This window comes from Myotis davidii, unplaced genomic scaffold (genome assembly GCF_000327345.1).
Source record: "Myotis davidii unplaced genomic scaffold, ASM32734v1 scaffold18, whole genome shotgun sequence".
Classification (NCBI taxonomy): domain Eukaryota; kingdom Metazoa; phylum Chordata; class Mammalia; order Chiroptera; family Vespertilionidae; genus Myotis; species Myotis davidii.
This window is the reverse complement of record NW_006292696.1, coordinates 4,138,053-4,151,657: the sequence shown is the minus strand read 5'-3', so window position 1 is coordinate 4,151,657 and position 13,605 is coordinate 4,138,053. Positions and strand designations below refer to the sequence as shown.

General features: G+C 38.8%; 1 protein-coding gene and 1 long non-coding RNA gene across 2 annotated transcripts in view; both read right to left on the bottom strand.

Moving 5' to 3' along the window:
* Positions 1 to 608: 608 nt before the first annotated feature.
* MFAP3 (microfibrillar associated protein 3) overlaps positions 609 to 13,605 on the bottom strand; it is a 17,173-nt gene continuing 4,176 nt past the window's right edge. Inside the window, exons 2-3 of the mRNA XM_006766281.2 lie at positions 6,865 to 7,327; positions 609 to 4,067 (exon numbers count right to left, since the gene is read on the bottom strand). Coding sequence (XP_006766344.1) covers positions 3,277 to 4,067; positions 6,865 to 7,159 — 1,086 coding nt within the window. The 5' untranslated portion in view covers positions 7,160 to 7,327 and the 3' untranslated portion in view covers positions 609 to 3,276. The remainder of the gene's footprint in view (positions 4,068 to 6,864; positions 7,328 to 13,605) is intronic.
* On the bottom strand, positions 4,077 to 6,857 carry LOC107183493. Its single transcript, XR_001514287.1, has 3 exons — positions 6,771 to 6,857; positions 5,064 to 5,192; positions 4,077 to 4,436 (listed from the first exon to the last, which is right to left on the bottom strand). It is a non-coding gene; the product is annotated as an uncharacterized LOC107183493 (long non-coding RNA).

The window sequence follows — 13,605 nt, the reverse complement described above, 5'->3', positions numbered from 1 at the left end:
TGACCAGCCAGGCCGAGGGACCCCACCCATGCATAAATTTGTGCACCAGGCCTCTACTACACCAAATAATACTCATTTACTTTTATGGACTGTGTTGAGAATCGACAAGTTTATGCATAAGGCTGAGCATTTTCAACGTAGATGAGAAGAGATTGTGTTCTCTTACTGGTGATTTGGGAAATATAATACACTTGTGTTGTAACTGCTGGTGTGTGGAGACAAGGCTGGCTGGACTCTGGAAAATGGGCATGCCGTGCTCCCATGCCACGCTGGGACACAGGAGACAAAGTCTGATCTAGGGTGAGACTATATGCAGGGCGTGGAGAGTACTATACCAAGGGCTTCCCGGAGGTTGGAGGACTGAAGGGAAAGCAGTGTGCTTTGACTTTAAAATACATGCTAAGTGAAGTCAAGAAGACAGGGGCCTTCTCACAACCATTCCAGGTCAGCAACTCCCAAGATGTTTATATCAAGGTAGTTGGTAGGAAATACAGTTGCTCCCTGGGCCTGACTTAAGAATTAACCTATCATGACAGACACAGCTTATCAGCTCAAAAGATGCCTGTCTGGTTTCAGCTGGTAAAAAAACCTATAAAAATGCTTACATGTCTATTTTTAGAGAATTTATTTCACAAAGCCACTATTTCATAAAGACAATAAAGTTCACTATATATAAGACAAAATTTATAAATGAGATAAATATTTCAAATACATTTTATTGAGTATAGGCATTTTCACCGTCTATAAAATCCAATGAGGCAAAGGGATAATTACACCAGTTATTATCAAAAGACTTTTAGAGTATAGTTTAAGTTCAAAAGGTTAAAGATTTTACAAGATAACATGAGACTATTAATTATATATGGAGTCTTTTCATTAGATACAGAAAATATCAGTGTGATTTCCTTCCTCTTGAAAACTAGCTTTAAAAATATCAATTCTGATTAAATTTTGACCTAATTTAATTTATCAATGACACCTGGAATATTCAAAGTAAACTAGTTACTTTGGCCTCCAACTTAAGTCATCATTATGCTTCTAAAATAATAGCCAGGATACACTGGAATAGCTGAACTTAATTATTTTATAGTATTGTCTAAACGTATAGTTTTTTTCAATATTTTCTGTATTTTTACGAAGCCCTCTTTTCCATGGCCTCGGTCATTAAATATCTACCTTAGGGCTCCAAATACCATGTCCATTATGGGAACATCAGGGGTAAATTCATTCTCTTTAATGTGACAAGCTACATTCTAAGAAATGCCCCCAGAGATGCTACTTTGGGACAGAATTGGGGTACTATCTGAAGATATGAGAAATGTTCAGGGGACAGATCTCAAACAAGGGATTTTGAAAATTTTAATTTTTCAAGAGGAACATTCTGGGAAGGGAAAAGTGCTCTATAATCTAGGGTATGTTCCAGAGACCCTATTCTCATAGCCAAATGTATGGAAGCAATCTCCTTAAAGAAATACAGGTCGATGAGCCAAGGCAAGCTTTGGCTAAATGACTGGTAGCCTTTGTTTGGCTCTAAAGGTTTCCATGGAAACAGAGAGACAGAAGAGGCTGTATTATCATATTCATCCCTAAAGCCATCTGATACAACTGCGCATGGATTCATTCGTGCCCTCCAGAACAGAGGTATTATTTCCGATAAGCCCGGACAAAGGGAGGCATGAATTCTATCTGGTCACACTTGGGATTTCCTACCTTTCTCCATTTGATACCTTAAATTAAAATTCAGATAAAACCTCCTCTGAACATATCCCTCAGGACCCACTAGTTCAATAATGCTTCAATAATCAGAAGCCAAATGAAGAAACATGAAGGACCAAATGGAGCTCCACTGCCAAGTTCTTAAAATTATGTGACACGAAGCTTCCTATAGCAAGTAAATTATTCTAAAGAGTATTTACAATCCATTCTATCAGATCTCAGCCAGACAAGAAATAGTGTTTTAAGTGTTTATTACACACAGTTGAATCAGGTGGCATCACCCATAATTTTTATTCTTCTGTATGTCTTGATTACTTGTATGTATGTGTATATACATCTATCAATATATGCATATGTATTTAATATATTTAATATAGTAACATACATCACACACCATTATCTAATCTCATTTCAGGTTAGTACATCCCAGAGAGGCCACAAAAACAGCCCTAGCTCAATTCTTTATCTGAAGTATACAAAAATAAAAACCTCAACAACAATAAAATATAAACAAAACAAACAAGATAAGGAGGCAGGCATGCGACCATTAGCACCATATTTAAGACCGCAGAGGCCAGGAAGGTTGACAGAGATTTGAAGAGGAATCCAGCTCTGGGTTTCCCCTGGGAATGGGATCCCAAACACAGAACCCTCTTGTCGAGTCCAGTACTTTTAAAAAGGGAAAGCCTGAGAAATTCTCTTAACAGAAGTGTCAAAATCCATGATTTACCAGAGACAGATGATTTGACACTGTTTCTTATTCCAAAAGCACTGAAGACGGTATTCCTTAGAAACAAATCGCTCACTTTTGAGAAATCACTGCCAGCTCCATGACACCTCAGTAAGTTAAAAAGACGTGATATATTCCCTGCAAAGGATCAATTTACTCATGGAAAGGAGTTTACTAAGGAGCAGTTAGCTCCCTGATTTCTGTGTAACAATACAGACCTCAGCTACACTGAAAAGATTCAACCTAGCACATGCGATTGCATACTCCACAAGGCAAAATGTCCAAAAAACACCCATACCTTTTATGCACTATGGCACTGGTGTAGAAATCTAAACTACAGAATAAAGTCTCAACTTGGTCCTTCCCACAAAAAGGGACTAAAAGTCCAGAGACAGGCTTATTTAGAGATGTGCTAAAGATTTCAGTGGATTAAAGTGATAATGCTAGAAACACATTATTTAATGCAAATCCCTCATCTTATTGGTAGGAAAACTGAGGCCTCAAGATATATGTCAGCCCTAACCACTGGAAGAACTGTGACCAGAAGAAAAGCCATTGAACTCTTAGTGTGGTACTTTCCCCATCACTTTTACCTCTCAGGCTCCTTTAAATTAGAATGTCTATCAGCTACTCAAGATTGAGGAAAATGACTGAGAAATATCAGATAGGAAAAATGCTGCATTTTTACAAAGATTTTGGCAACACTGTATGTTCTGATGTGCTTAATTTGAACAAGGGGAAAATCCCAGTAAAATCCCCTTGGTAAAATGTTATGTCCTGCATGAAACAGGTTCCCTATTCCGAGAGCAGTTTTTGTAGGTAGTGGGAGCTCACAGCTGGTTTTCATATGGCCCATCTTTGTAGTTAGAGTTGGCCTCTGCAGATCCCATATCGTCAGGTGGGCTGAAATGACTGCTGTCTTGAGAATCTGTACCAATACTTTTGGTTTCTGACTGAAGGTGAACAGAAACCTGAACTGCTATTTCCTGGCCTGGTTCATTCAGAGAACCATCATCTGAATCTCCTCCTGGTGAATTACTCCGTCCCATCTCTGGGTTAATGACATAGATGGCACCTTGAGCGTTCAAGGCAGGTCTCTCTTTAATTCTTTCTCCCAAGTCATCAGGGTCATCCATTCGCACAGCCTCAAACATCTCTTCAACAAATGCCCTGCAGTTTAGAATAAGGGGTGGAAGAGGGACGCTTCGTGCCAGTTCTTCTATGTAACGAGCAAACTCCATGGTCTTAAATTGTGTGACTTTGGCGAGCTCCATAGTTTTAGCCGAGGTGATGATAGGGATGCGTTTTGCAATCTCAAAGGCCTTCTGAAGTTTCTCGGCCCCTTCGGTTCTGAAGAATTCATTGATAGCCTTTTCGGTCTTACGCAGATGGCTGCTCATCATGCAGAGCCGTGTGACATTCAAGATGAGAGTGATCGTAAAGGCAATCAGACAAACAATCATGTAGTAGACACTCATGTCTCCCGAGGTGAAGGTAACGCGCAGGGTGACAGAGTAGGAGGCACGAATTGGAGACGTGACGAAACATGTATAGAGCCCACGGTCATCAAAGGCTACGTTGGTGATATTCAGGAAGTTATCAGAAACCAACCATTTTCCACCTGATAACCCAACAGAAATAAAAACATTACAGCATAAAGAATATTACCACTAAATATGCCAACTGGATTATCAATATTCATTTTCTTCATGAGAATATTTTAACTCATCTATTAGGTTCTGCTATTTGTTCAAATCAATAAGAAAGGGCAGACTGTTACATCCAGGGTCAGAATTTAAATAGCCTAGAACTTAAAAGGGAATCAAGGTCTTCCTTCCAGACAGTAAAGATTATCATAGGTATCTTTTCACTGCTAAATGTCATAAGCCTTTCAGGGAGACAGGTCTATATAATACTTAATGATTAATCTTAAAAAAATGTTTCTATGTATGCAGGTATACCTTGAAGATATTGCAGGTTCCGTTCCAGACTACCTAAATAAAGCGAGTATTGGAATAAAAAAAATCTAATTATTTTGCTGGTGGTCTTACCTTTAATTTGTAAAAAAAAAAAAAAAAAAAAAAGAAAAAGAAAAGCAACATATGTGAAGCACAATAAAGCAAAGTACAATGAAATGAGGTGTGCCTGTATGCATATCTACATCACAATTTCTACCCATACATTTTCATACACTATACGAATATGCCTCAGAAATATAAAACAATGGTCATTTCTGGGTGATGGGCTATGAATAATTTTGATTTTCTTCTTTTTATTTAACTGTTTATTTTCGATAATGAGCTTATATAACAAGAGACAATTTAATTAATTTGTTCAATTACTAACTGGCTAATGTGGCATGCCTTCCACATGTGAATTTGTTTTTGTTAGAAAAGATGTGTTAATTATATCTTGACTTTCTGGCAAGAGTAATTGAAGCACAAGCCAAAAGATATGTCTCATAAGTCAGGGTAAATGAGCAGTTTGCAAAGAATAAAGTTGCCTTTAAGATGCCTGAGCTTCTGTTTTTCACCTAAAATATGTCACTTCTCTTCCATATATGAAGGTGTCTTCATTTAGCAAACACATATACAGAAAAGCAAAGCACACTGACCACCCACCTTGATTCAATGTCCTTTAATAACTTGGCTCTGCCTGCACAATTCTCACATTTGCAGTAAATTCTCAGCGTACTCTGTGTACTTTAATTGTGAGAGTCATTCAAAGATGAGATCAAGGGGCTAACCTGGAATGTAGGTGTGAGTCCCAATGACTACAGATGGTGTCCCAGAGGAGGCTGGATGACTGCTTAAGCCTCAACCGAATCCTAATCTTCACGATCTCTTTAATCCCTGAGATTCTATCCGGATTATTTTAGAGGCACATCAATTAATAAGCACTTGGGATTGTGCCCATGTTTTTTACCATCAAAATTTATCTAAATTCTACAGTTATATTTAAGAACCATCACTTCATTCATGTAAAAAGAGGAGGAAAGTATGTAGCTGATAGATGTTAGTTTAATGGTTTTTAAAGTAAAGGCAAAATAGGAAAAGAAAACTGCATTTCAATTGGCTGGTTTCAACTTAACCTAAGCTTTGTTTATGCCGTCAGTCAGTACTAATTACATCAATTGAATAATGCAAATCTCAGATGCATTTGGTCAGGATCCAACAGACCAAAAGAAGTGAGTCTAGGCCAGTGAGTACAAATGTGGAACCCCGAATCATGTTCAATATACACATTCTGGGCACCACCCTAGAGATTCTGATTAACAGGCCTATATTCTTAAGAAGCTAGTTAAAAATACACTCTTCTTCCTAATAATTCAAACACTTCAATTCCTTAGTGGCCAGTTACTCAGTTTGTAAATGGTTAAAATGTTTAGCATATACTTTGGAAGGAAACATCACTGTCTACTTCTGTTTTCTACTCTAATGTGAATAACCAAATATCCTTTATACTCCAAGGGATTAGACCATCTTTCTAGCAAGAAAGATAAGGGGGCTTTTCCAAAAGTGTACCTTCTGAGGATCCTGGATTTAACCTTTATCTCAATGATTTCTCATGGTGATTTCTTTTTGAGGTGCTTTAACCCATGTGGTCCTCAAAAACATCTTCCTAACAGAACACTAGTTCAGTAAACAGTATTCTGATTAAGATGTGTTTACAGGTCTACAGACAGCAAAATCAAATAAAAACCTGTCAAAAGGTAGAGCATGGTCACATTATTTGTGTGATTTTTAAGATGGAAATACAAAAATTATAAGAGAAATTTTCCTGTTTTCAAGTAAATTAAGTGTATAGAATAGGAAAAAAATGAACTAGAAGGGTGTACAGAGCTCCTCCTCAATGCCCTTGTAATTATCATAGGCACTTAAAATTTTATGCACATATGTATCATCATTCAAAACCAACAACCTTGGATTTCCTCTAACATTTTTAGTAACTCATTTCTGAGCAAATTTTTAAAAAAATTTATGACAAATTTACTTAAGTCCAGTCAAAATCCTTCTTGCTATATTCACACAGGGCCACCAAGCTGTACTACCACACTACAGTCTAGAATGGTCTCCCTGGACCTGTGCAGTGCATAGCCTGCACAACTGTATGCAGCAGCCCTGATGAAGCTGACCTTCAACAAAAAAAGGAATCAACTCACCAAGAGGCAAGAAATGAGCTCATAGTCATTATATGAACACCTTTTAAATTTATAACTATTCCTTATTTTTTTCTTCTTCTGGTTAAGTAATTATAATTAATTTATTTTTTCTGATAGGTATAATATTCCAGGCCTTTCAAAAGTTTTAACTATTCACCTTACCTTTGAGATTTCTTGTTGAATATGCTATAAAACCAAGAAGAAAGAAGTAACAGGAAATGAGTAACCTTGATTAAATATAGCCTGGCATAGTTACCTCTGCCTCTGTCATCCAGATGCTGTCCTTTTGAGTTGTACCAATGGATATCTTCATAGTGGTTGACAGTGAGAAGACACTCGATTGAAACACTAGCTCCCTCTTTGGCTATGATAACATTATCACCTGAGTGGGAGCCTGCTGAAAGTTCAAAGCTTGGGGGAAATGACACATTGAAAGAACTATGATTTGCTCCCAGTGGGTCCATTTGGTTGAAGCCTCCATCTTCCAAAACAAAAGCAGCCGGCACAGTAACACTCACTACTAAAGTGAATAAACAACAATGTGGCTTCATGGGAAAATGGGAGACAATCTTATTTAGATTTGGAGAACTGAAAAGTTTCTATACTATAACGAGAGTACAGTGGGTAATTTATTGCTTCGTGTTGGAGTTTTCCAGAAAAGTAGTAGATCCAAATGTATTTTGAAGTCTTCAAGGTTAAACATGTGAGTGAAGACCAACCTAAAAGAAAACCAGATATAAAGTTTAAACAACAAAGATGCATAGTGGGGTGAAACTCTATATTCCATAAATGAATAGATGAAAAATGGATTAGAATAACTGGTGCCAACATCAGGGAATGCAATAGAGAGAACACCACCTAAAAATCTCACATAGGGATGGTAGAAAGAGCACCAAATTGGGAAATGGCAGACCTACATTCTGGTCCTAGTTTTGCTACCAACTAGCTGTCCGACCTTGGTAAGTAGCTGGGCTTGTTTTCTTATCTGCAAATAAGGGACAAAATAAGACAATTTTTAAGGACCCTCCTAGTTGTGAAATGCTATGGTTCTATTTCACTCTGACAAATTCTATGCAACAGGGAGCCACTGAAAGCTAAAATATTTAGCTTAATAGTCTTTCTTTCTAAATTGTACCATTACCATCTATTGTTCTATCAATAATGTAAATCAACTGGTATATCATAATCATAACCATGGTGCTCAAAATTTGAGTAGTTCAAGTACATAGATATATATAAATAATTCAGAGACAGTTGAGATAGTTCTTTTAATATTAGAAAGAAAATTGTACTACTGTATATACATAAATATACATATACTGACTTGTGAGGCTATTAACACCCTTGGGCAAGAATGTTAGACAAAATAATTTCCTTTAATAGTTTCTTCAATATCAAGCGACAAAATATAGTACACATTTAACAGTTTGTAAGCATACCACATTTCTAGCTCAAAGTCTGTAAAATTAGCTAAGGGAGAAATTGACATTTTAAATGACTAGTTGGTAGCAATGCAAATGTAAGCTATAGGGAAAGCTTACCAAACAAATTTGAAAGAAAAGTATAATATCACAAATAATAAGCAAAATGGTATCCCAGTCTAAGAGTGTGTGTGATTATGATCATTGTCCTAGTAATGTGATTCCTCTTTTAAATCATTGACTCCCAAAGAAAAATTTCAACTCTTACTTCTATAAAATATGAGATGAAACCCCTAGCTTTATTTTTTACAAAAGCCCCAAATAATTAGTTTTGGAAATGACATTTCCTCCCACTTTACACTTTCATGATGGCTTCTTGATCATCTATACTAATAAAAGGGCAATATGCTAATTAGACTGGACATCTTCCGGTCGTCCTTCTGGATGTCCTTCCTGACAAAGTCGGGGGTGTGGCCAGCCTGCAAACCGCCCACAGCCCCTAGCCCAGGCCGGCCCCACCCCCCAGCGAGATCCCCACCCCAATCAGGGGTGTGGCCAGCCTGCAAACCCCACGGCCCCTTGCCCCAGCCGACCCTGCCCTCCAATGGGGATCCCCCACCCCAATCCAGGGTTCCCTTCAGGGCAGGCTACCTGGCCCCCCATCTGTGCACCAGGCCTCTATCCTATATAATAAAAGGTAATATGCAAATTGACCCTAATGGCCGAACGACCAGAATGACCACTGGACTAGTCACTATTAGGCGCACTGACTAGCTCTTGGTCCCTTTCTCCAGCTGGCAGGCTCCGATTGCCTGATGGCCACCCAAGGCAGGGGCGGGGCCAGCAAGCAGGCGGGAACAGCCGATCTCTCGTTCCCAGAGAGAAGCTGGTGCTGGCAGCCGGGGGAAGGAAAGCCTGCTTTTGCACAAATTTCATGCATGGGGCCTCTAGTATAACATAAAAAGCAATGGATCATTGTATTTTGCCATTAAATTCCTCAAAGTCTGAATTATGACACACTGTAAATGTCATTTAATTTTCATTAGCCCTTGAAAGAATGGTTGAATAATGAAAATAATTTTCTGTATCTTTCAAATTTAAGAACACACTATTTAGAATAAAACAAAAAAATTCAGACTTTGTTATAACAGATGGAACACATGTGCTTATTTTCATTTCCTCCCCAAACCCAACTAAAATGACACTAGAGAAAACACAGCACTTGGGTGCAGGTGTCCCTCATGACTTTGATGAGGTGTTCCTGTGGCTTCATCCAAGCCAGCATTTTCCAAATTTCATGCATTCCTTCTACTGCCACAATTTTTATGCTATATCCGTGTACCAAGTTATTATTTATTTTAGAAGAAAAGTCTGTATCACATCTGTGGATAAAAGTAACTGTATACATAAACACAATAAAAACAAGGCAATGTTATTAACTTTCGGAGATACTGCCATCTGCTGAAGGCTCTAAGCTAGAGGCCTGCTCTCTTTGTAAGGAAAACAAACACAAAAACAAACAAAACAAATAACCCTAGGGAAAACAAACACAAAAACAAACAAAACAAATAACCCCCATAACTCCACTTTATTCTAATACCACCGCATTTCTTATGTTGCCATTTCCTTCCTCCCCACCCTACCCACCACTGAGTTTAGAGCCTATTTAGACTAGAGGTATACATTCTTCATGTATTTCAGTAGTACCTACTGTACTATAGACACGGTCTCTGCCTTCATGGAGCTCAGTCTGCTAGAGGACACAGACACGGACTAAATACACACAAAATATACTAAATGCTACCCAAGGAAAGTATAGGGTGCTACAGGAGCAGGCAACACGGGAAACTAACCTCATTGCAGAAAGCCTCACTCAGAAAGTGAGATGTGCAACAGGTCCTGAGGGATAAACAGAATTTGAGAATGGAAGAGAAGTGTTCTAGGTAAAGGGGCAGGGACAGGGAAAAAGCAGATGGATCACTGGTTAGGCGCTGTTCAGGAATATGAGCGCTGGGTTGGATTCCTGATTCTAGAGGGGAGCAGTCTGGGCCAACAGCAAAGTTGGAGGTGGACTTTGGGAACTGGAGTGTGAGGCTGAAGTGAGTGAAGAAGATAACTTGTTCAAGACGAACAGGCCACAGAACTGAGTCTCAAGAGTAAGGTAGATCATCTGCAGGGATGGTATGTACTCCCCAAATCAAGGCAGCTAGGGTAGAAGACACTGGGAGTGGAAGAAATGGGCTCTCTCCTAGCTCTTGAGATGCAGGAGCTTCTGGATGATGAACAGTCCCTCCAGGAGAGGGGTGGGGCAGGCGGTGTCCTGGCCGTTACTGCTGTGGAGTCCCTTCTTCATGCAGCCTCCCTGAGCCTCTTCTCAAAGCCTGGCTCTTCCTCCCACATGGATCCAGTGTATACCCGGATACAGGATGGCTCTTCCTGGACCCCAGTAACCTTCACCACTATACTGCTCACCTGGCTCTAGCACATGCCGTTCCATACTGCTAGGCAGCCTACCCCATCTCAACTATGAACACTGTAAGCAGAGAGTCTATATTTTTTATTGCCATACTTCATAACTAGTACATGCTCAATAACTATTTACTGATGGAGATTAGTTTAAATTTGATGAAGTATGTGATGAATCTTTGTAAATTAAAGAATGTTATGTAACAGGGATCATAAATATTCAAACTGACATGCATTTACTAGCACTTATTATATTCTCTGACACACAAAGACAATGCTAACAATCTTGAAAAAACTTAAAGGCATAATGCCTAAAGGTGTTCCTTGAACCAACCCAAAGTCTTCATTTACTATCTTGTTTTAGAAGATGATGGTGGAAATAAAAGATTACCAAGTCCAGAGTTTCCAAGCCAGTTTGAATATCACAATCATCTAGAGAACTTGTTAAAAATATAGATTATTGGGTTTCAACCCAGAGTAAGAAGCCCTGGGTTCAGACCTTGGAACTTATGTTTTTCAATTAGCTCCTGAGTGATTCTGAGGCAGAGGGTCCATGGGCTGGCATCCAGAGACCACTAATATACATCCTTATTTCCTCTACAACAGCCCTGCCTAATTGTGCTCCAGACTGAACACTTCCAATACGAGACAAGTATCACTCACATTCCATTTGAATTACGATTACTCTGAAATAACATCATTGCAGGCCTCTGATAAAGGCAGGGTAGCAGAGAAGTTCAAAGTACAGACTCTGGAGCCAGATTTCCTGGATTCTAATCCTGGCTCTAATTTTAACTAGCCTTGTAAGTTTTGTTAATGACTTAACCTCTCTCTGCCTCAGTCCCCTCATCTTTAAAATAGGGAAAATAATAGTATGTATTCTCATAGGACTATTGTGAGGTCTGCATGTGAGAGTCTGGCAATAGTAATAATTGAATAAGCTCCAGTTATTATAACTGTTGATAGTCTTTTCAGATACTGTGCTAAAATCTACACCTTATAGCAAAACCATTAGTTAAGATAAATAAGACATTTTTACTCAGAATACCACCAATCATTTAAAAATCTTGGGGGAGGGGGATTCTAGAATTCCATATGTAATTTTAATTTTAAATTTCACATTTTTCTTTTTCTCACTGAAAATAAGTATGTCGCAAAAATATGGGTCAAACAGGCATTGCAAACTAACCTTAGACTCCAACCGTAATATACTAACATTGTTTTTATGTGTCCTGAGTTTGTGTTAGAGAACCTTTGCTGTAATCTACCTAGCCCAGCCGTGGGCAAACTACGGCCCGCCGGCCGGATCAACCTATTGAAAAAAAAGACCGTACCCTTTCATGTAATGATGTTTACTTTGAATTTATATTAGTTCACACAAACACTCCATCCATGCTTTTGTTCCGGCCCTCCGGTCCAGTTTAAGAACCCATGGTGGCCCTCGAGTCAAAAAGTTTGCCCACCCCTGACCTAGCCTATGTTGTTTCCCTTTCTTGAATCCTGCCCTCTCATGCCTAGGAGGAAGCCAACCCATTGGCTGACTAATCTAATTAGAATCTGTTCTTGGAATTGAGACATCGTGGGTTAGGGCTATTTGAGGAAGAGAAGGAGTATAGGGGGCTAAGGCAGCTAGGTTTGGACCACATACAAAGAGAAGCAGAGAGAAAGGACAATAGGGATGGAGAAGGGATAGAGAGGTGGCAGAGAGGAAGAGAGACTCACACCTGCTGTTCTGGCTGCTGACAGAGTTCTATTTCCTGGTTCCAATAAGACTGTTTATCTCTCCCCTAAAAAACAAGCATCTTTATTCAAAATTAAAACCACAAAAATATAGACTGAATGTGCAAACAAGAAAAGAAAATGGAGAAATAGCTATAAAGGAGAAAAAAGATTAAGTTCAGCAAGAGCGACTAAACTGTGCTATAGCTCCAGGAAGCCCTCATTATGGATCTGCACCCCCTCTCCTCCTTAGGCAATGGCATGTACACAGATGGCCCATGCAATCAAGACTTCAGGTTCCCTGTTCTGTATGGACATAGCCAATTGCCCCTACTAGAAATTTAGAGAAACCTATAAGACAGGATCTATAAAATACTATGAACACCCTTAAACGGCTCTTGGGTTAAAGGTGGCAGAAATAACCTGGTACACTAATTTATGCCAGGAGAGTAACAATAGGTTGCACAATGTCCTTATAGCCTAGTCAATAAAGACAGGCTCATTCTGGGTACTTCATCCTCATACCATAGGCATCCTGAACATAAAGGACTCCTAGTATGAGCTACTAGAGATACAACTCATTTGGAGATAAGAGGCTATTAAGCAGTTGAGGGAGAAAACACTGACAAAGGTATATGTTCAAGGTAACAGAAGCAGACAAGAGAGTAAGGGAACAAATCAACCTTGGAATCAGGACTTATCTCTTCAAATTAAGTTTCCTTTTACTTAAGTCAGTGTGAATTGGTTTCTGCTACTTGGAACAAAAACAACATTGACTAAAACCATTCTACTCATTCTGGATTGATTTTAAAACAGCTTAGCTAAATCGGGGGCTGCAAGGGATGCTCAGTTGAACTAGGATATTGTCCCAGGCCCTCAGGAATTTACAAACTATCCTGGAGACAGAAACAGCTGAAAACACACACACACACACACACACACACACAGTGAGATGTACTGAAGTATAATTGTGCTATGAATGCAAACGAGAAAGAACTTCATGAACTTTAGAAATACAATTCACTTGTAAGTTTGGGACTTCCCATAATATCATGCCTGCTATTCTCAATGCAGCAGCTAACATTTGCAGGTAAGAAGAAAGAGTTCAAAAAGGAAAATCAGAGTGCCATCTTCCTGTAAAAAGTTAAAAAGGGATAAGTTATGCCTGTGCATGAAGTTTCTTTACTACCTTGCTTCAGCATGAATAAGAAAAACAGAAAAGTGTAATACTCAAGTTTATTCCAATGCATTTTTCATGTTTTAGGTGTAGTAAAATGTAAGCTTTTCTAAGCTCATGAATAATCAGAAATGCAGATGATTTTACCCTACAGACCCATTCTGAATATTGATTATATCATTGAAAAAAAGAAAAGAAAAGAAAAGTCCCTAAA